Source organism: Glycine max, chromosome 3 (assembly GCF_000004515.6).
Source record: "Glycine max cultivar Williams 82 chromosome 3, Glycine_max_v4.0, whole genome shotgun sequence".
NCBI lineage: Eukaryota > Viridiplantae > Streptophyta > Magnoliopsida > Fabales > Fabaceae > Glycine > Glycine max.
The window spans coordinates 4,709,614-4,734,171 of record NC_016090.4 but is presented as its reverse complement, the minus strand read 5'-3'; the positions used below and the strand labels follow the sequence as shown (position 1 = coordinate 4,734,171).

The window sequence follows — 24,558 nt, the reverse complement described above, 5'->3', positions numbered from 1 at the left end:
TGGGAATTGGTAAATTAGGGAGCTTGCAGAATCTCTCCTTGGCTGAAAATAACTTCTCCTGACTCTATTTCAGAAATGGCCTCCATCAAGTCCCTCAACTTGACTTGCATGAGAATATGCTTCAAGGAAATTTGGATTAATAAATTACTCTAGAACCTGAAAGGTTAGTTAAATCACAATTTTTTTTAAAAATTATTATTACCAAAATTTTATGATATCATCAATGTTTATATTTTTATTTCTTATATATATATATATATATAAATGATTACATTACTTAAAATTATTTATGAAAAGAAAATTTAATTAAATATAATATTCAGTAACTATTCAAGTATACATAAATATAATTATCAACTTGTATAACAGCGATATACTTTTAACTTTTTTTTTTAGAAAATATTACTAATTAGCTTTAAAATGATTTATATATGTGTGATATTTTAAATTACTTATTTTTTTGGTGAAATATTTTAAATTACTTTGTATCACAATTATTATATATCTTAAATATTTATTTAAAAAAAATAGAAATAAAATTAAAACTTAAAATTAAGATCAATCCAGACATATTAAATCATATTTAAATTTTAAACTACATCAATCCAACAATGAATTAAGAAAACCAAAAATTATATAAGATGATATTTCTCTTTTTCAAAACCAATCTAATCTACTCCATAAACTCCTCTTAATTGAACGGTTATTAGGAAAGTGAAAAAAAAATATAAATAATCAAAAAAGTAAATAATTCGACTTTGTAGAAGTCATAATCACATTCTTTATCATCATTTTCTTCACCGTCCTCTCATTGTTGCACCTAACACATTTCTTTAACACGTTGCCCTATTTTCTGATCAATATGAACCTAATATATTGCCTCTTTGTTGTCTGATCATCATGCAATTGCACTGACTTATTTCTATTCTTATCATGATTGATTCCACATTATTATTATGTCATGCACTTCATCTCATCATGGTGCGTTGCACTAATATTAATGATCGTTCTATAAATCTTTGTTGTACCCCTTAAATTTCATTGGCTTCTACCTTTTTTTTTTCTGATGGAAATTAATTAATTAACATTGGTTTTTGAAGTGCTTGTTAATTACAGGCACCATGGAGTAACGAGTGGGGCTTTTGTTTATGATTTTGTTGGGTGCTGCTTGGGCTTGTCATGCAAGAGAGGTAGCAAAAACCTCTGGTAACAATTGTTAGATTGGCATTTTTCTCATCCTTTTGCTTTTAAATTTAATTACCGTGCTAAGTGAGATGGATATAATGTAGTTACAACCTCACACCAAATTTACTGTACCATAATATAAAGTGTACCTGATTCTTGTAGTAATAATATAAATAGTGATGAACCACTTACCTTCTAAAACCAAATACACATACCTGTTTCATATACCTAGTAACTTAGAGATAGAATGCAAGGCTTATATTATTCACTCTCCTATATATTTATTTACCAAACTTTGGTGAAAATTTTAAGGAGTGACAGGTTCATATTAGCTTTTAAGCATCAATGGAAAACTGGAATAAAGAAAAGGCTGGCACTAACAACCAATTATTTGTCAATAGGAAAGGAAGCTTGGGCCCAATTGAAGGATGTTGTGGAAAATTTAGTGTCTCCTTGATTTCAGAAGCTTTACTTTTTTTTCCAATACTTACAAAAATATCATCTTATTTTTTTACCTCATGTCATGTTTTGAAGGATGTGTTTTGCTACAAAGTACTAATACTTTAATTTGCTTCATGCATCTATATCTGATACCAATATATTGATATATTTCACTGGTACATATCTGTGAAGTGACCAAATCTTTAAAAAAATTATAAAAATCAAATATAGTGACATGTGACATAGCAGTTAGTATAATATAGAAATATAAAAAGTATTGTTTCTTGATGAACCAAATATGAAAATTATTTTATTTATGGATAATTTCAAGAAATAAATGAGATTGATCATTGATAGTACCATTCTTATTTGTGAACAATAGGAAAAAATGATCTACAATTTTTTGATTTTGTTTTTAGTAATGTCTAAGAAGTACATGTTCTTCAATTTACCGAATTGCAATTGTATATTTATTATGCTTTTATCAATTCTTACAAATCTACATATCTATCATATTTTTAAAATAATCATACCACTATTAATTTATAAGACAGGTGATAAGAGATAAGCTGAAATCATCCAATCCTTCTGAAGTTCACTTGGTACACCTTTTCATCCTTCACATTGTACCCAACGAAAAACCTCACAAATAAAAATTATTGAGAAAGTGTCAACAAAAATAAGTTTTCCACGGTCATGAATTTCACTCCGGCCTCAATAATCTTAAGGAGAAATTAAGTTAGAATATAACAACACTGATGTGCAACATTTTTCCGGAGAATCATTATATTTAAGTATTTAACAATGTTGTTTCTTAGTACCTGAATCGTTACTTCTTCGAAGCTAGGGGTTAAGCAGCACTCTTCAGTGAATTTGATTTAGATGATATCACACGTTGCCTTTGATAATTTGTTGATTCTCTGTAGATTGAGTAACATATATACAAGGTCAATTTCCATTTCAGAATGAATTGGATTTAGTAAAACGTAAAAGGAGAAAGACATGAAATGAAACATATCCTTGACAGAAATAGTTTTCTAGTTGGTTAGAATTAGATGATGATGAAGCAGGTCAAAGAAGGAGAATTACATGTTGATCATCCTTGGTCCCTATATCCATATATCGTCAACCTGAATGCCAGGGATGTGGGAAATTTTAGGCCAAATTTGAGGGTGCTTCATACGGCATCGTTTTTCCAGCAAAGGACATCCCCTTATGGTTAATTTTACTAGAGAGACAGGAAGACTTTCTCCAGCCATATTCTCCAACTTTGGACATTCATAAATTTCTAATATTTGCAGGCATGTGAGATGGAGAAGCCCGGTGCAGTCCAACATCTCCAGATTTGACAAGTCATATAGCCACAGATACGTAAGGGAGGTAGGCAGCAAACCCTCCTTAGGGAAGGACTTGATGCCATCACATCGACCCGAAACAGTGAGATCAGTAAGCATGCCCATGGATGGCCATGCTAGGCCGCTCAGTAGTTTCTCACAATTGTCAATCCAAACTGTTCTCAGGTTAGGTGGCATACCCCCTTCTGGAAACCACTCAATTTCTGGGCAGTTGGATATGACGAGATATTCTAACTTTGGGAGAAGACTACTCATCTCATCAGGCAACGAAAACTTGTCAGAGCCCGAAACGCTGAAAGCAATCAAGTTGGGCGCAGGCAATCCTTCTCTCCAGAATGATACAAAGTTGGGGCATTGATTGATGTCCAAAGAACACAGACTCTCAAATGACTCTGCCCCTGAAACCAAAAGATATTCCATATTTTCACAGTTTCTGATTTCAAGATCTCTGAGATTTGGAAAGGTAACCAATGGAAGAGATGTGAGTGAATCACAACTGCTTTCTATTGACAGTGTTTCCAGTAACTCATGTTTGTGTTGCGTCGGGAATTCCAGTTTTTTAATATCCTTGATACGCAGAGTCTTCAGTGATTCAGGTAAACGACCACCCGGAAATGACACGGCTGACGAGCAATCCCTTAATTTTAAAGACAGGAGACAAGTTGGTTGGTTGTTAGTGATGGCCTCTATCATGGACTCCACCATTGGGCTTCCTTCTACTGTTATAGTTTCTACCAAGAGAGGAAACGCATGCAGTGCTACTTTATTGCTTTTACTTATCTCCAATCTTTGAATGGCGGGAGCCGTTGGGAGAGAAGAGACAAGCAGCTCACAATTACTAATATCAAATGTTTTCAGAGCAGGAAGGTGATTCGGCAAACTTCCCTCTAGTTTGGGGCAGTCGCGTATTTTAAGACTTTTAAGCACAGGAAAAGCTTCTGAATTGAAGGAACTCCACACCTCCCAACAAGGCATGTCATAAATGGACAGAAATTCAAGGGAGGGAAAGGGCGTCCCAGAACGACAATCTTCATTCTTGTAAAAACCTTCATCAATAGTCTTCAGCCTATTCAATTTTGAAATATCAAGGACATTGAGAGAAGGTAGTTGCCCAAGTGAAGGAAGCATACTACAGTTGTCACAATCACTCAAGTTTAGATGTGTCATATTGCAGTAGGAAGAATTTCCCATCCAATCTGGAAATCTGGTTCCTTTATAACCTTTTATTTCCAACAATTCAATGTTATAGTGAGGCTGTAACTTGCAAAGCACGTCTATTTCAAGTTGGAAGTTGGTACTGTTGTTGTTACATCCAGACCATTCCAACCGTAAACTATTAATGTATTTTTTATCCATTATCCTTGCCTCCAATGCTTCATCACTTTGGGAAACATTCTCCAAGTTCCTAATTTCAAGCTGACCATGAAGATTTGAAAGTCCTCCCAATTCTTTGATTCCATTCTCTTCGTGCTTGCCCACAACAAAGAAATCCAGATATTGTAAATGATTTAATTTACTCATTCCTCTCGGCATCTCTTTTATAGGAGTATAAGCAATACCAAGATGACGCAAGTTAACAAGATTGGACATGTCACTAGGCAACTTAGTCAGTTTGATGCAACCATACAACTTCAAAGTTTGCAGATTGTATAAATTACACAATGACTTTGGCAGTGTTTCTATACTTGAATGAGAGAGATCTAAATAGCGCAGATGAATCAATTTACCTATTGAATCAGGCAAAGAATCCATACTTTGGAAGTCTCGAAATGATAAAACTCTCAAGTACATAAGCTTCGACACTATGATACATTGTGCCTCCTCATTGTTGAATGGAGCAGCTTCAAAATTGATAATAGACAAGAAAGTTCTCAGAAATTTTGCTCTATCAACAACATCAAAGTTGTCCAAGACTGAAGAATTGAATTTGGCAAATGACAAATGACGAGTCTTAGTATTGATCTTTGTTTCTTTCCCAAGTTCTTCTGATCTAAAATAAAAATCTCCACCGAGTGATCTGGCTAGATCATGCATGAGGTCATGCATCACAAAACATTTGCCATAAGGCCAACTACTTCTATTTGTACTTGAACGTTGGAAAAATGATCTCGAAATCAAATCATCAAAATACTCATGACCAACCTCTTCTAAAGTCCTACCATTTCTTGGTTTCTTCAAAAGATCTTCGGCCATCCACAACAAGATTAATTCATTTTTATCAAATTCGTAATCTTGTGGATACAACGAACAATAAACAAAGCACCGTTTTAAATGTGGAGGGAGATAATGATAACTAAGTCTCAGTGCTGGAATAACTTTACACTCACCTTCAGAAAGATCCCAAATGTCATTATTCAGAATATTATTCCAATCACCAATGTCATGCTTTCTTCTCAACATGCCTCCGAGCGACTGTGCTGCTAAAGGCAGTCCGTTGCACTTTTTAACAATCTCCTTTCCAATTTTTTCTAGTGTTGTTGGGTTCTTGTTCGATTCGGAGGAAAGACACGCATGGTTCGTAAACACTGACCAACAATCTTCATTCGACAATTGGTTTAGATGATAGGTGTGAACAGTTTGGACTATAGATGCTGTTTTTTCACTGCGGGTTGTTAGAAGAATCTTACTTCTCCTAATCCCACGGTTGAATGGTTTCTTAAGAAGACTCCAATCAACATAATCCTCTGTCCAAACATCATCCAAAACAATTAAGAACTTTTTATCTTTCAGCTTGTCCATCAATTCAAGATGAAGTAGATTCAGATCATTCAATTTACAAGCCTTTCCAGTAACCGCCTCTATTATAGTTTTTGTGACCTTGAGAACATCAAATTCTTGAGAAACACAAACCCATGCCTTAAAATCAAAATCAAATATCTGTTTCAAATTCTCATCGTTGTACACCAATTGGGCCAAAGTAGTTTTTCCAACCCCACCCATGCCCACAATAGGAACCACAGACACATCACTACCGTCACTGTTATCCTCCGACAACAACTTGATTATGGCCTCCATATCTTTCTCCCTACCATATATATGAGATCCATCTTCCAGAGATGTTGATGGAGCTTTCCATGACAAGTTCTCCACTGCACTCTCTTTCAAATCAAGACTCTCCTTGAGTTTTAAATGAGACTCAAGTCTGACAACTATGTCTTCTAACTTACTAACGATCTTCCTATCGGAAAAGCGAGAAAACAAGTCTCTTACCTTGTTTTGGGTGGCAGCTTTGGTGAAAACATGGTCGAGTAAGTCATCGGCTTCATAGACAGCGTCTTTGAGATCATTGAGCCAGTGTTTGACATTGGTGTTTGTGATCTGTTTCTTCTCGGCATCATCAAGCACAGCTCCAACCACTCTGAGAGTGGTCTCCAACTTTCGAAGCAACTTCTTGCTAAGCTTCTTTCCAAGGATCAAGTGAACAAAGTCAGGTGAAGCCAGCCTGTCGAAAAGCACATCAAGGAAAGCAGAGAGAAAGGCACCACCTACCACTGCTGCAGCCATTATCTCATGAACAAAAGATGATCAGAGTAGAAAGACAAAGGCAAGGGAATTGGTTGCTACGAACTGGGTTGGTTCTTGGTAAGGTTAACTGATGTGATGAGATTTGGCTTGAAATTAACTCTCTTCACTTTCACTCGTTCTGCTGTGCAAGACAAAAGTACGGTTTTTTTATTTGTTATTATTATGGCGGTGGGTGACTTATGGCGTTGGCCTGGATGCTATTTGGGATTGTGTTTACTTTTGTTCCCCACATGTTGCTTTCTTGATATTTCTATTTTGAATTTAGCTCCTCCAAACTAAAGACTCAAGAGATTTAAAAAGTGATGATATTTCTACCGTTAATTTTTTTAAAAATGGATTATATTTCTAAAATGCTTTTAATTAAAGTTAGTGATGGACAGCTTTCTCACTTTAAATGTCACCTCACTTTAGATTAGCTAGTTTCATTTCTGTTTCCAAACTGTGGGGAGCAGTGGTGTGTGTTTTTTTCTTGGTGATATGTGTGGATGGCTGCAAGGGTACTGTGCCTAATTAACTTAGAATTAGTTCTAAACTTGAAAATTAAAATCAATTCCAAAAATGTGAAAGTAAATAGTTGAACATTTATTTAAATTCATGTCTGTCATGTTTATATTTCAACTTGATTCTAGATAATTAAACATGAAACTAAATACACCGCAATAATATTATGATAGAGATCTATTGTTCTAGAGGAAAATCTAATCATAAACCACGATCTTAAAAAAATCATATAATATTTAATGAACACAAATATCAACTTGATTTTATACTCATAAAGTTCAACGACCTGTAATGACATTAGCATCAGATGTGTCTTAAATACAGTGGCAGACCTGTAACATGTGAGGGTGTATACTTGTATTTCTATTTTTTAAAATTTATTATATTTATAAATAAAATCTTATATTTTTATATTTTATTTTATTTATATTTATATAATTGAACTCATTAATTTTATTTTTTATAATTTACATCCATAAGATCTTGAACCCACCACTCATTAAACACATTATCCTTAAGGATTTATTTGCATAAAATCAAAATCTCCCCGAATTTAACAAATCTTTGCTATGAATAGAAAATAGAAAAGGGCAGGAACAAAAGAGGAGAATGCAAAGAGAAAAAGAGAAAATGTTTTTTTTGTTTTTGATTTTTCTAAATATGAAGGTAAAGTGCAGAATTTATAGGGTAAAGAAAACATAGAAATAGTAAGAAAATAATTGAGGTAATTATACTATTTCAATAAAAATAGAAAGAAACTAATTGACGCAGTATAATTTTAATACAAACGAAGAGAAACTCATTGAGATAATTAGACTGTTTAAATAAAAAACGGCAAGAAGAAAATTCTTATTAGAAGGATTTTTGAAATTGAGACAAAACAAATTCTGGAGTATTCAATATGTCATCTATGTATAAGAATTTCAAATTCAAATCTTTTAAAATATTCCAAAAGAAACACAACAATCTCCCATATATTTCAATAAATTTTTAAATTAGCCTCAAAATTATATGACTAAAACATTTTACTCCATAAAACTAAAAAAAAAAAAGCTTTTCTAGTCTTTAACTTTAAAAATAATTTATTTTAATATTTTTTTTGCCTTATTTCTCATTGTCATTTTGCATTAATAAAAAAGATTGAAGTAAAAGTCATTTTATAAAGTCAAAAATTAATTTTTTTCAATCTTATTATTTTGGGATAGTCAATTTGTTTATATTCAAAGTATTTAATTCTTATTTTGGATGGTTTTTGTTTCTCTAATGGTGTGCTTGATTTAGATTATGTAAATTGAAAAAAAATAAAAATATAATAATTTTTTAATTTAAATAAAGTTTAAAATGTGTGAATCTCATTAAAAAAATATAAATTTTCTTCTTAATATTATTCCCATCTCTCCTTTCAAATATACTTTAAGGTTATGTTTGTTTGGGAAAATAAAGAACAAAAAATAAAATAACTAACAATAAAATAGAGTAAAACTCACACTTTTATACTCTATTCTAATTTTTTAGATTTTGCTCATTTCATGTTTTTCACTTTAAGATTACCTAAGAAAATTGTTCCTCAACCAACCAACTCTTGTATCCAGAAATCTTGTTTTAACAATCCAACCATGACATAAGTTAATAGTTTCCTACGAGAAACACCCATACTAGCTCTATACTCAAATAGATTTAAATATATTTTAATCAATGTATTTTAGTATTTTTATTTTATTTTTGGTCTCGATAAGTCTATGTCTTTTTAATTTTGATTTCTTTAAAATATTTTACTCATTTTCAATTCTCATAAGTTTGTATTTTTAATTTTGGTCCCTATAAACACAGATTTATGGGACTATAAATAAAATAGTAAAAGAATTAAAATTAAAAAAATATAAACTAACAAAGATTAAAATGAATTTAGAAAACTTGCATAATCAAAATTATAAAAATCATCACTTACATAAATAAAAATTAGAAAAATGAACTTATAAAGATAAAATATAAGTACCAAATTAAAATATATTTAAACAACCAAAATTTATAATCAAAATTGTTTTAGTATGTGAAAAAATCTCATATCACTTTAAACTTTAAAGTTAAGTAAGACTAAGAGAAATTTGTATATAAACAAAATTTCTCAACCTAGCAAGACTTTATTTAATAATAACAAAATCATTACAAAAATTTAAATCGAAAAGTATCTCAAATATACTTTAAACATATCAAAAGAACTTGACGGCAGAATAAAAATGTAAAACTCAAATAGCATCTTTTGATAGAGAAACTCAAATAATCATAAGTACTAATTTAAGGGTGTATTTCAATTTACTCCCTTCTAAACTAAAAGACCAAATATAGGCACTTTCGTTGTTCAAACACATAAGAAAAATTAGTATAAACTAAGTATTAGTACAGGATTGAAAATATTAGTTTAGAAAAATATCTTCTTTTGAAAAAATTTCTCTAAAAATATTAATAATAAGGAAATGAATTATTTTTAAGAATTAATTTAACTAAACCCAAATATTTTCTGTTAATTTTATTTGTTAGCTTAAAAACATAACGAATAAAATAGAAATATGATTAATTGTTTTATTCTTATTAAAATTATGTTAATTTTAATGTAATATTTGATATTAATTTTCTTATATTTATTATGAATTAAAAAATATTTAGAAATTAAAGTAAGAAAATAATGTCATAATAGAAATGAAATAATTAATGTTATAAAAGACATGCATTATTATCAGTAAATCTTTTATCATTACAAAATGAAAGACATGTATTAAATAAATTTATTAATGATACAAGACATGCATCTAATTTCATGAGGTTAGTTAAGTGAAATAAGATATAGTCTTGTATCTAACTAATTGAAGGTTTGAGTATATATATTAAGGATAAAATAAGAAGAAAATATAAAATATTAGAAGTTAGCATTTTAAAAAATATTAATTAAAATAAGGTTTTAAAAACTGTTAAAAAAACAGAAAAAACTTATTTATCAAACAGTTAAATAAATTTTTTAGTTAGTAAAAAAAGTTAACAGTTATTTAAAATATCTTGTCAAACATATCTTTAAACAAGATTGAAAAAAGCTAAGCAATATCCTTAAGCACCCATTAAGCATGGACTAAGAAACTAAAAATTAATTTTTTTTATTAGAAAATATAAGAAACATTCCTTTACCAATCTAACTAGTTTTTAAACTTGTGTATTGTACCACTAATGGTTGACACAAGTGGTAATGTCTTGTGTTCCTTAATCAAGTGGTCAAAAGTTTGAGTCTTAGTTAACCATTAGATATAGAATTGAAGAAAAAATACATGTTAATTGATCCCTAAAAATATAATATTAATGAATTAAAGATTTTAATGTTCTTACATATATGTCAAGGATGTATGTAGAAAGAAAAGTGTGTGATTTTTACTAAATAAAATCAATAAAATAAATAAATAATAGATACTAATATACTAAAGAATATTGTGAAGAAGTTGTCATTCAGATGATGATGATAATAATAATACTCTAGAGAAAGTGATTAAAGTAATTCAATTGAAATTGTGACGTAAAAATTCATTATTCAATTCAACTCTACTTTTATATGTTGTCTATTGTAATTGTTTGATGTATATTTTCATGAAATTCCGTCCTTCATATCTTATCTATACAAAAATATTATTGTTAGTTAAATAAAAGAAATAGTGAGATTATCTCAAACAAAAATAATAAAATGAGAGAGAAAGAAAATTTAAGTCTAGAAAGAAATGGTGAGCAAATGAAAATGTTTTATATTTAAAAAAAGATATTTTTTTCTCTTATCATATTTAATAAATATAATTTCTATAAAATATTTTTTATTTTAAATCAATTGTTATTATGAAATACAATTTTTTATCAATATTTGAGATAGATTTACGTGAAATTGGTATCAATGACTCTAAAAATAAAATAAATATAACTCTAAAATAAATAGTTTGAATTTCCTTTACATATAATATAAATAGATATAACTCTAAAAATAAAAAGTTTTTCTATTTGTTTGTTAAAGTCTTGAAAATATTTATTGTCTAATTTATTTTTTCTCCCCACTATTATTTTTATCTTTTGTACTATCATATAAAACCTTACAAGAATAGTGGCTCGGTAGAATTCACTTAAGTATCATCTCTTCTCCTAAATATTTGCTAGAGTCTTGTTAATAAAAAAAAAATATCCTTTTAATTTTTTAATCAATGTTCTTAAAACAATGATGAAATTCATTTTATAAAAGTATTTCATTTTATTTATTTTATGAATATTGAGTATTGAAGTGTATTTCACTAAAAAAAAAAATGAAATACATCAATCAGTCACTTATATGTGTCTTATCATTGATCCAGCTTCCATCTATACATGCAGTACAACATGGGCAACATAGAAAAGGCTTTAACTCGATGACACTGAGACTATTCATCCACCACGTGGCATTATCTGATTAGATAAGGTGGTGGCGCTATCTGATTAGATGACCTTATCGTTTGGTGTTGAACAATGGCATACCTTCATTTTCATATCCTCATTTATTTTCTCTAATTCTCACCGATCTCACACCCAAAAGATTTTGTCACATATTGTAACAAGAAATCCTTACTAAGATTTAATAAGGGATCAAAAAGTTTGAATGACAAATTATCCTGTATTTTTAACAATTTTAATATACTATTATTATATTTATATTTAATATTTAAAAATATTTCTATAATTTAAACTCATGTACTATATATAAACTAAAATTTTGCCAATATTTGAGTTTAAAAGATTTATTTTCATAACATTAAAACAAAATATTTATCAATTTTATATATTAATAACTTATTTTTATAGAAAAATCTAGTTAGTCATTTTAATGAAATCTCTTTTTTTAATATGTAAGACTCAAATTTAAAATTTTGATATAAGGGGATATATTTTATTTTTGTCTTAACTCTTTGATTCATAATAAAAAAATGATCTTAACTAATTTAGAGTTCAATAAAAAAATAAGTAAAATCTTACTAATAATTATTTTTTCCAAAAATTAAACTCAGATAATATGTGAATGATCTAATCTTATTTTTTCAATACACTAATTACTTGGGATTGCATCATATTTAATTTTACTATAGGCAATAACATGTTGGTCACAAGAATATATATTACATATTAACTTTGAAAATAAAATATAATAAAATTAAGTTCCTGTGCTTTAATGCTCTGCAAGACAAGTTGTATTGAAGCAGTTGCAGATGTGTCAGGTGTGTGTTTTTTCTTAGTGATATGTGGTGGATGGCTGCAAGGGTACTGTGCGTAAGTTCCTGTGCTTTAATGCCCTGTAAGACAAGTTGTATTAAAGCAGTTTGCATATGTGTTTGGATATTTTTATTCCAAAAAAGTTGTATTGAAGCAGATTGCACATGTGTTTGGATACTTCAACTTGATTTTCTACAATCAAATACTAAATCAAACACATACCATTAAAGTTATCATAGAAATATGTTGTTCTATAAGGACATGATTTTATAAAGAATTGATATAATTAATAGTAATTTATATTTTTTAATAAAATGGTAAAAGATTTAAATCTTTATTAATTTTTATATATAAAATAAATTTTGCTAGGAGGAAAATAATAAAATGACATTAAAAAACTATTAAGCTAAAAAAAATGTTGAACAAATAAAAAGAGAAAGAAACAAAGGAAACATGCTAATTGATCCCTAAAAATATGATATTAATATTACATTAATAAATTCAAGATTTCAATATCCTTATATGTAAGTCAAAGATGTGTGCAAAAAAAAAAGTGTAATTTTTTACTAAATAATAATAATAACAACAATAATAATAATAATAATAAGATACAGGAAGTGATTAAAGTAATTCTTTGAAATGATGATATGAAAAATTATCATTCAATTCAATTCTTTTTTATATGTAGTATATCTATTGTAATTATTTGATAAATATTTTCATGAAATTTCTTGTTTGTGATTATCCTTCTTATCTTATCTATACAAAAATGTTATTATTAGTTAAGTAAAAAATAATTAGTGAGATTATCAAAACAACAATAGTAAAATGAGAGAAAGAAAATTTGAGTGGAGAAAAAAATATATGAGCAAATGAAAAGATTTTATTATATTTAAAAAATATAATTTCTATAAAATATAATTTTTATTTTAAATCAACATGTATAAATTTTTATCAATAATTAAAATAGATTTAAGTGAACTTCATAGATTTTTTTTATTTGTTTGTTAAAGTGTTGAAGATATTTATCCTCTAACTTATATTTTTCTCTTCACAATTATTTTTTTCTTTTTACTACCAAACAAAACCTTACAAGAATCCTGGCTTACTAGAATCCACTTAAGTATCATTTCTCTCCAGAAATATTTGTTAGAGTCTTGTTAATAAAAAAAATATTTTTTAATTTTTTAATCAATACTTTTAAAACAAAGATGAAATACACTTTATAAAAAAATTATACATTTTTTTATATAACTCCTTTTTTCCTTCTTTCTTGTCGCAATATCTCTATTATATCTTACATTTTTCTTTAACATTTTTCTATTTCTCCAAGATCGATGTATTAATTTAATTTTTTTTTGTAAATTACACTATTTTCTTCTTAAATTTTTTGAAATTACATAAATTATCCCTGCATTTTTAACATTAACAATAAATTTTCTCATAGGAAAATACGATGTAATATTTTTAAATAATTAAAAAAACAATTAATTAGTTAGTATAATGTATGAGTTAGGAGTATTGGTGTATATTTTTCAAAAATTAAAAAAATTAGTCTAGGAATAAATAAAAACGGGAAAATTGTTTAATTTCACAAAACTTTAAAAATAATTAGTGTGATTTATTTTTTTATTTTTTATTTTTATTTTTTTTATTAAACATTTATAATTCAATAAGATAATATGAAAACTTTTGACTTTTAACTCCTGGATAATTTTTCATCTTTCGATTAGCTTTTATAATGATCTTAGTAACACACATTTTGTTGCTCTTAGGGTAATCCATTTTGTTTTTTTTTTCACTTTAAAAGCTTTTTTATTTGTATGGTTCAATACAAGTTCTCAAAGTGAAACTCTAATTTTTATTGGAGAACAACACTCAAAAATCAAAGAAATTGTATGAGTTTTGTCCCCTAGATAACTAAAGACAAGATCAGTTTCTAATGCAGAGCTAAGAGAGTGAAATTAGGTATTGACATATAATATACACTATAGTGCTGCACTTTTGTTTGAATGTTTACTTTCAGTTCTTTTAAAACTTTTTCTCTTCTGTTTTCAGCCAAATCACGCAGAAGAGCATGACCCCGAAAAACTGGAGGAGCAAGCTTTGTATTGGAGAAAGAGTTGATCGTGGAAGAAAGGGAAACACTTGATGTCCTAAAAGAGTTGGGGAGCTGCTGCCCTCACAGAAATCAAAGTTTTATCTCATCATGAAAATTCACCTAGAGATTGTGTAGAAATATTAGAATTTTATGCCAAAAGATAAAGTACATACATATTAAAAATTAATTTTTTTATTTAGATTACTTAAATAAAAATTAAATAATTATTTTTGGTGGACATTTTGAAAAAGGTAGAGGAAGCCACACAAGAAATTAAAACCAGCTAGAAGTTAAAGCAATAACTGCATAAAAAGATGTTCAATTTAAAAAAGAATATTCTAGAAGGCATGTGACGACACTAGCTGAGCTGGGTTCTTTCTCGGACACATGCTGGTCTATGTGCAATAAAAAAGCAATGGAAAGAGAGCCGATGACTCTGATTTATGATAGGATGTGCCATTCCGGAAAGGTTAGAAGGAAGTGACCCTTCAAAACAGACAACCAAGACTTATGAAGTGTGTTCAGGCTCACTGTTAGTTAATTCACAAATTTTTTTTAAAAAATATTATCATCAAAATTTTTATGATACCATGATGTTTATATTTTTATTTCTTATATATATATATATATATATATATATATATATATTATTACATTACTTAAAATTATTTATGAAAAATGAATTTAATTAAATATAATATAATATTTAGTAGCTATTCAAGTATATATAAATATAATTATCAACTTATATAACAGAAATATACTTTTAGCCTTTTTTTTAAAAAAATATTACTATTAGCTTTAAAATGATTTTTATATATGTGATATTTAAAAAAAAATTGATGAAATATTTTAAATTATTTTTGTATCACCAAATTTCCTGTACCATAATAAAGTGTACCTGATTATTGTAGTAATAATATAAATAGTGATGAACCATATACCTTTTAAAAACCAAATACCCATACCTGTCCCATATACCTAGTAACTTAGAGATAGAATGCAAGGCTTGTATTATTCACTCTCCTATATATTTATTTATCAATCTTAGGTGGAAATTTTAAGGAGTGACAGGTTAATATTAGCTCCTAACCATCAATGGAAAACTGGAAAAAAAGAAAAGGCTGGCACTGACAACCAGTTTTTTATCAATAGGGAAGGAAGCTTGGGCCCTATAGAAGGATGTTGTGGAAATTTTAGTGCCTCTTTGATTTCAGAAACTTTATTTTTTCTTTTCAATACTTACAAAAATATCATCTAATTTATACCTCATGTCATGTTTTGAAGGATGATGTGTTTTGTTACAAAGTAGTGATGCTTTAATTTGCTTCATGCGTCTATATCTGATACCAATATATTGATATACTTCACTGATACATATATGTGAAGTGACCAATTCTTTAAAATAAAATTATGGAAAGCAAATATAGTCACATGTAACATAGAAGAATAGTATAGACACTACTAAAAAAAAGCCCTTCTACATCGGTTCTAATGACCCTTCTACATCGGTTACGACGCGTGTTTGTAGGCCGATGTCGTTGAAAACCCGAGACCCTACAACATCGGTTCAATGACTAACTTAGAAAGTCATGCATTCTACATCGGTTTTGGGAAGAGAAACGATGTAGAATCAAGTACATTCTACATTGGTTTCTCAATATAACCGATGTAGAATGTACTTTATTCTACATCGTTTCCCTCCAGAACCGATGTAGAATGTACCTGATTCTACATCGTTTCTCATCCCAAAATTGATGTAGTGTTTTTTTTTCTGAAATTTTTTTGTGGCATTAAATTGAAAACCTAGGTCAAATTTCAGCTATCAAAATACTTAGTGAGTAACTACAACAAGCTATCTTGCTACCAATACATAGAAAAAAAACTTCTAATTAAATAACAATTTATCATTTACCAATGTAGTTATAAAATGCAAAAATACACAAATAAGAGTCATTATAAAATGACAAATAATGTAATAATGTTAATATTCTAACACTCCCATCTAGCTAAGGCTATTAAGCTCTCAGCTTGTTACAAATAAAATAAACCTTGCCAAATAGTGGAAATCACAGGTAAACCTATCCAAATGACCCCAACAACTCTGCAACCTGTGTAGGAATAAAATTGAATAGAGCAAAAACAAGCCAGACAACAGCAAAATGTGGTGAACACATACCCTACCGGTGGCAACAGCTTCACACGGGATAAGTTGCAGAGGATATACTGCCAACCAGCCCCTTAGAGTGGTGGAACCAAGCCATAAGGGGTGAAATGCTTAGTCTGAATATCCAGTGCAGGTCCACAGGCTTTGTTGAACAATGACATCCTCTATTCATGGTGGTGGTGAGGGCATGGCCTAATTGGCCTTCCACAGGCTTTGTTGAACGAAAAAAAAAACTCAATAAATTTTCAAAGAAATTTAGGTTTCATCTAATTTTCAAAGAAAAAAAACTCAATAAAATTGTTCTTTCTTTTGATAGATGACTTGTTAATTTCAATGAATGAAAGACAAACCAACCCATAGAAGTGAATGAATACAATCTGCTACCTGGCCTATCATATTTTTTTGTTATTATATTATTTATAATTATAACTATACAGACTTGCTTGCATTCAAGTATTAGAATATAGCAAAAAAAAATTCACATGTCCATTAATATTAGGTCCATAAAGAAGTTAGCTAGAAATTAATCCAATGCTAAAAATAAACCAAAATTAAGATTAAATGACATTCACCTTCAATTTTGAGAACTGATCCTGATGAACCAAGTCAATTAACCTAATCAAAGATAACAATAATAGAATATCAAAAGTTGTGTGTCCACCAGTAGGGAGTTGCCAAAAATGCTATTGCCAAATGGTCAAGATATAGGCTGAGTAGAAGCAGTATCTTGAAAATAAAATATGAAGGTCAAAATTGTAATGGTTCTTGAACTCACCAAGCTGATCATCCAAAATACTTTTTGAAAATAATTAATGAAATATACATTTAAATGAAAAGGTAAGATAATTCTTTTAATGCTTAAGAAATCAAGTTGATCATGAAATAAAAAAGACAACCCATCCAAATTCCAACAGGATTTGTTATTGTCATAAAACACATGTCAACTCTACCAGATCCAATTTGAGCCTCTCAAATAATTAAAGAGGAATTGCTTTAAAAAATAAAATATGGTAACCTTAATAAATGGATACTAAGACCAAAAATTATTAATAACATTCATTAAAGATGATAGACCACACCTGGACAAAAGAGCAACCAAGCATGTTTGCAAGCCCTACACATACAAGAAAAAATGTGGTTAACGATGACTTGACAGAGAATAACGTGGCAAATTGGCAATAGCAGGAAAGACAGAATTGGAATTCGGTCATGGAAACAGAGTTTGAATTCAGTCATGGTTTTATTTAACTAATTATCTCTCATGAAAGATTCATATAATTTGTAAAAAAAAAAGCTGCAATAATTTACGAAACAACTTCTTTCCAACAAAAAAAAAATATTAGTACATAATTTATATAGCCTATATGCAACAAAGTACACGATAGAGAAGAGTGTCAAGTCAGACCCGTGCAGTTCATAAAACAAATTTGGTGAATAGCACTATCTTAACTCAGTTCCATTGGCAAGCAAACACTAAGTAGACAAATTCCCACGTGCAATAATAATAATAATTTTAAAAAAATTTAAGAATATTTCCATTATAAAACACTTGTGACTCCATCTTATATATTTTTATGCATTGATAAATAGTAATGTTTTATCTTCCTATAAATCATCATGTGAATCTTCATAATACTTTATATAAATGGTATTAAATATAACTTCCAAATATCATGATAACGATAGAAGTAGGAGTAAGAAGGATACGGCTGTTTTTAAAAGGATTAAATATTTTTTTAGTTCTTGTAATTTTTTTTTCTTTTCATTCTTAATGGTGTGTAATGGCTGACAAGTGCTTCTTGCACCTCTGGAATTTCTTCCTGCACCTTATTCCATAATGCAATTTACATTCTTGATAAGCCATTCTGAAATGTAAAAATTTGCATATCAGATTACATTTCGGAAAGACTATTCCAGAAAATTACATTTCAAAATTAGCTTTCTGGAAGGTTAAAAAGGCACAGGAAGTAATTATGGAGGTTCAGGAAGCAAATGCTGTAATGGCTTCCAAATTGATCAAGCAAAGGTTGTAATGGCTTCCAAATTACCCTTGACACGCATGCTTTTTTATTTAACTGAATAAAAGTACTTCTTCTAAGTTGTAACACAATTAAATTAGATACTACTACTATCATAATAACCATAAGTTGATTTAAATATTTAATTACATTGTTATAAAAAGATTAAGTAACTAAAATTATAAAATACAATTTTAATAATTAATTAACTAATTAAATTTTCACATAATTAAAACATATACCACTAAGACTTAATTTTAAAAAAATAATAAATTTCAAATCAATTAAGTTAACTAAAATAATAAACAAACAAATAAATTTAAGAACCGCGAGTGTGTATCTAAAATTAAATACTGTGAAATTACATTATCCAGTGTACCTAATTTTAGATACGTAACAAATATATAATTTTGTTGTGTATTTGAAATTAAATACATTGAAAAAATATAATTTCATTATTTTATGAAATAGAATTATCTTGGATTTTTGGAGGGAAAAATCTTACCTCTTTTTTCAATTGTTCGAAACAACAAGACTTTGAGCTTTGGCAAATTTGGTTTAGGAAAGGTGGCTGACTTCTTGATGCGGTGTGGCAATGTGACAAAAATGGGGTCAAGGGAGACAAAGAGTGAAGCTAAGGGGGTGAGAATGGGTGGGGAAATGGATGGGGGAAGAGGAATAGGAAATTAGTGATAGAGGTATAAATATCTTTCTATTTTGTTTTTGTAAAAATTACGGGTGGAAATAGCAGCAATCATCCAAAAGCAAGGAAATAGGAGTTATCATTATGGGCTGCTGACAGAATGTATCAAGGTGAAATCGATTAAAAAGAAGAACAAGAAGAAGTATCCTTCCTAAGCCCAATATAACAGAAATTCAACAATTAAATATACTTATTTGTATTAAATAATAGAAGTATTCTTCCGGCTTTTCCCTCCTAATACCTTTCTCATCAATGTCTGCAGTCTAAAAGCCAAGCTCTTTCAATCTATCCATCAAACTAATGAATAATGGTCTCCAGCAAAACAGGGAAATAATGCCACATAATATCTTCAAGAATATTCACTTCTTGAAATAGCAAAACAGGGAAATCAAACATCTACGCCTATGATAAAAAATACCTTCGGGCAAATCAGATCCAGGTCTCCAGCAACCTTGGTGCCATCGGGAAACAAGCCACGGTACACACTTCCGTAGCCACCTTCGCCGTTGACGTTCTCTTCGCACAACCCATTATTTGGTTGTTTCTATTCTGCTGAGTACTTGGGTAGCTTGGATCGAAAAAACGATAATCATTTATTTGTAGCTTCAAAATAATAATAATTTGTTTGTTTTCTGGTGCTATGCTAACTGCCAAAAACCCTTTGCGGTGATAATGAAGGTCATAAATATGATATCTTGGCTGGGTTTATTTTTGTAGTCTAATATTTTTGTAGGAATTTTCTTTTTGGATAAGGACAAAACTTAAAGGCAGTTCTTTATGTGATTTTTGTGTTGTTCTCTTGTTAGAATTGAAGTTTCATCTCGATAATCTGCCTAATTAATGTCTGCATTAAAGTTCAATACAAGTTCTCAAAGTGAAACTCTAATTTTCATGGGAGAACAACACTAAAAAATCTAAGAAATTGTATCTGAGTTTTGTCCTCTAGATCATTTTCTAATGCATAGCTAAGAGAGTGAAATTTGGTATTGACTTATAATAGATACTATAGTGCCGCATTTTTGTGTGAATGTTTACTTTCAGTTCTTTTTAAGCATTTGTGTTGAGTTATCTTCACAGTTCACAGTAAAACTTTTTCTCTTCTTCTCTTCAGCCGCATCACGCAGAAGAGCTTGACCCTGAAAAACTGGAGGAGCAAGCTGTTGTATTGGAGAAAGACCTGATCCTGAAAGAAAGGGAAACACTTGATGTCTTAAAGAGTTGGAAAGTACCAAAAGGCTTGTGGAGAATTTGAAATCAAAGGTACAAAAAGAAGAATCTGAAGCAAATTTGAATGTTCAGACGAGTGTGTGTGAAAATATATCGTCTGTTGAGGAGGATGAAAGAAAAGATAAGGAAAACCGAGTGAGTAATGTTGTTCAGGACTCGAAGGAAGGTTGTATCCCCTATCCTTCATCCTCCTCAGGGTTAATATTAATGGAATTGAAGCCAGCAAAATTCAATCTGAACAGAACTACAAGTGATATTGCTGATGTTCGTGCTTCTGTTGAATCTCTCAGTAAAAAGTTAGAGAAAGAAAGACTATCACTTGAGAAGACTCGTGAGAGGTTAGCTCAGAACTCTTCAAAGATATGTTCTCTTGAGGAAGAACTAAACCAGACAAAACTAAAACTGCTAGTGGCAAAAGATGCCGGTTCGGATAACCATTCAGATATAACAAGAGAACTTCAGCGACTGAGTTTTGAACAGACAATGTCAGAGATTGAATAGACAAAAGCTATGATAAAAACTGCTGAAATCAGGTTGATTGCTGCCCCAAAAATGAAGGAGGCGGCTAGAGCAGCCGAAGCTGCTGCCCTAGCAGAAATCAAAGCTTTATCATCTCATCATGAGAATTCAGCTGGTGATTGCGTGGAAAAGCATGATGGAGTTACCCTTTCCTTTGAAGTTGATGATGCCGGAAGAGACGGAAGGTGTCTCTTGGCCAGATGCTAGGCAAACAAAACGCGGATCCATCCTTTGACAGGCAAGCTGAGAAGGAAAATGGTCAGAAGCTGTTTTCTGCATAGAGAAAGAAATTTGGATTTGGCCGATTCTCCCTTCTATTGACAAAACAACAAAAGAAGAAGAAGCCAACACTGAACTTGAGGTGCATAATGGCTTGCTTTTGTGCTGACAAAACAATGAGATTATATTGCATATTTTTATCTGTTCTCATCTCATCCTCTTATTGTGCTCGACTAAATTTCTTGTTTGTTGTTTAATTTACCTTGCTTGTATATTAACTAAAGTTTGTTCATCACTTGTGACTTGTCATGCTACTTGTAGAGGTGATTTATGTGAATTTGACACTTGTAAGTGTGACACCCTCTACCCCGACATATAAGTAAATAAAATATATAAAAAATATCGGTAACCAAATTCACACGGGTAAAAGGTTCACATTCACTTCACTATTATCAATTAAAACTTATTAAAAAATATATTTGGTTCGAAATAAGGCCGTCAAAATTTACAAAAATATTTTGTTAAATTAGTAAGATAAAATAAAATAGACTAACATTATGCAATTAATATAAAACTTATGCCCCACTGTCACATCCTATCAGAGCATTGTGTCCCGACGTCCTTCAGCATAAGGTTCGTTTAAGCACTTCACCTAGTCATCTGCTCCCCCAAACACAAGGTTCAAGATCATCACAGGATCTAAACACAAACAATAAACCGGGAGTGAGTTATCACATTCCTAACTACTAGAGAGAAACAAAACAACATATAATAACCAAATACAATTTACTTAGCATATCTCACATTATTTCATCACTTTGTCATTCAAAATTCACTTTTCAATCATCAATCAAACCTTTTAATCATCAATCACAATACACAAGAATCACACACTCCGATCAAGACATAATAACACATCAATTTCATAATGAACAATTAGCAAACGCATGAGACAGTTATGCTAAGACTCAAGCCTATATGCAATGTGATACCATGTCAGTGAAAAACCACCCTGGGGCGCTTAGGAGTACATAACAAGACACACCACACAATGGATTTGTCAGGTCACTCTCACTAAGTAAGATCATAGGGAGACCAGTCAGGGTCACGATGTTTTGCGAGAATGCTCCAACCATATGGGATCAGCATAGGCTTAAAGGAACACTCAAACCCGGTGACTCCCAAGGCCTACACTCTGAAGAGTCCGTCAGGGTCTCTCCCTCCTGATTCAGGTCCAACCCCTAAAATCATTTTAGCACACAGACACTGCTAGTGAATTATACAATACCCAGGACCTCACACTCGTGTCTTAGACATGTACAACATATTGCGCTACAATTTAGGAACCTACACCATCTCTTTAACACTAGTTCCTAAATAGGAAACCTACACTTTCGCTTTAACAATGCGCATTTACACTTTTCTCAAGATAACACTGGTCGGGTTATTGTACAATTCACAGCTTACAACACAAATAATGTCACATCAAGAGTTAATCACACACTTATTCATAACTAAAACTCACAATTTCACATCTCATAATATCACAATCCACCATCACATATTTTCACGTATCTCACAATTCAACATCTGTTCTACTTTACACTTTTACTCAATCTCAATAACAATATTATAATCTCAAGGTAACATATTATTCCACAATTCATCACATATTTCATTTATAAGCACTGCTCATGAATTATACAATATCACGACCTCACACTCATGTTTCAAACATGTTTAACACAATTGTACTACAATTTAACACTGGTTCCTAACTAGGAACCTACACTTTCTCTTTAACACTGCGCATAAACACTGGTCGGATTATTGTATAATTCATAGCTCACGATATAATTAATGTAACATAAAGTGTTAAACACATCCACTTATTTACAATCGAATATCATGTCCACACTTTAACATCTCATAACATCACATCATCCATCTCATAACATTCCCAATGATATTCATAAGGTACAACATACACATGTTCATGAAATTTAATCATAATATTCTCAAACTCCAACACTTAATAATTTTTTGGAATCATACTATAACACTCTACAATATTATTTACATAAATTATTAATATAAATAACTACCTCTATATATATAAACTAGCATACATCATATTAAATCACAAATTTCAAGGTAAGCTTTCAATGCACAAATTCTAAATAATTAGAAGAACACTTTGGTCAGTTTCAATTATGATATTAATTTTTTAAATTATATATAAAAACCTAAATAACAAGAAAAATACAAAATACAAAATCAATATCTCTCTCTAAATTTCTCCTTATTTTATTTCATCAATTCATATTAATTAGAAAAAGTACTCAATTTATAGGGTTCACGCTCAACACAATAGCATATCAATTTCACAACAATTGGTCTGTCAAACATATATAATTCACTATAATAATTATAAGGATAAAATGAAATTGCAAAAACACTCAAAAACTCATTTCAATTGGTATTTCTAAGGATCCCTACACATGTTCTAACTAGTTCATAATTGTGAATAACTCATCCCTTATCTATAAGTGGGCTCACGTGTCTTCAGCCAGCGATAACAGCATCTCTAACGGTTCCCTAAGATTCCTCCTATTTTTTTCCTCTAACTGTTCCGATAGAGTTCCCAAACGTCAAAGAGACAAAAAAGGGATTGAAGCCTCCACTTGTACTGTCATCATGTGATTTATTTTTCTCCCTCCACAAATATTATCTTGCAAATCACAACGGTGAAAGCGTGAGAAATTGAATTTCAAACAACATATCCAAATTTCATGAAAATCCAACGGTTAACGAAACCGAGATCTTAGTTTTACCGAGACAGCTCTGGATTTCTGCGGGAAAGGAAAATGTTACAATGCGAGGGGTATTTCTCTTAGATCAGAGATAATATCAAAATTCCCAACGGTGGGAATGCTCAGAATTGGGTTGCGAACGTGGTGCTCAAATTTCACGATGATCCAACGGTTACTGAGTCCAAGATCGTCAAATTTCACGATGATCCAACGGTTGTAGATGCTATGCATCTAGTTGATGAAGCAAATGTATCTAAAATGGACATTTTGAGAAAGGTAGAGGAAGCCTCAGAAGAAGTTAAAACCAGCAAGAAGGCCCTTGAGGAAGCTCTTGAAAGGGTAGAGGCTGTGCGAATCAAGGTGTCTCTTGGCCAGATGCTAGGCAAACAAAACGCGGATCCATCCTTTGACAAACAAGCTGAGAAGGAAAATGATCAGAAGCTGTTTTCTGCAAAGAGAAAGAAATTTGGATTTGGCCGATTCTCCCTTCTATTGACAAAACAACAAAAGAAGAAGAAGCCAACA

The 24,558-nt window shown here is 30.3% G+C and overlaps 1 protein-coding gene, 1 long non-coding RNA gene and 1 pseudogene across 2 annotated transcripts; 1 reads left to right on the top strand and 2 right to left on the bottom strand.

The window, feature by feature from the left end:
* Positions 1–2,409: 2,409 nt before the first annotated feature.
* On the bottom strand, positions 2,410–6,485 carry RPSHC18-NBL1 (NB-LRR type disease resistance protein). The gene is made up of 2 exons (XM_006576388.4): positions 2,716–6,485; positions 2,410–2,546 (listed from the first exon to the last, which is right to left on the bottom strand). The coding sequence occupies exon 1, from the start codon at positions 6,483–6,485 to the stop codon at positions 2,736–2,738; it is 3,750 nt and encodes a 1,249-aa protein (XP_006576451.1). The 3' UTR covers positions 2,410–2,546; positions 2,716–2,735.
* Positions 6,486–16,306: 9,821 nt separating this feature from the next.
* Positions 16,307–20,201, bottom strand: LOC121174525 (uncharacterized). Its single transcript, XR_005890654.1, has 4 exons — positions 19,674–20,201; positions 17,614–17,648; positions 17,107–17,149; positions 16,307–16,745 (listed from the first exon to the last, which is right to left on the bottom strand). It is a non-coding gene; the product is annotated as an uncharacterized lncRNA (long non-coding RNA).
* Positions 20,202–20,351: 150 nt separating this feature from the next.
* On the top strand, positions 20,352–21,502 carry LOC100784547 (WEB family protein At2g40480-like; annotated as a pseudogene).
* The last annotated feature ends 3,056 nt before the right edge of the window (positions 21,503–24,558 follow it).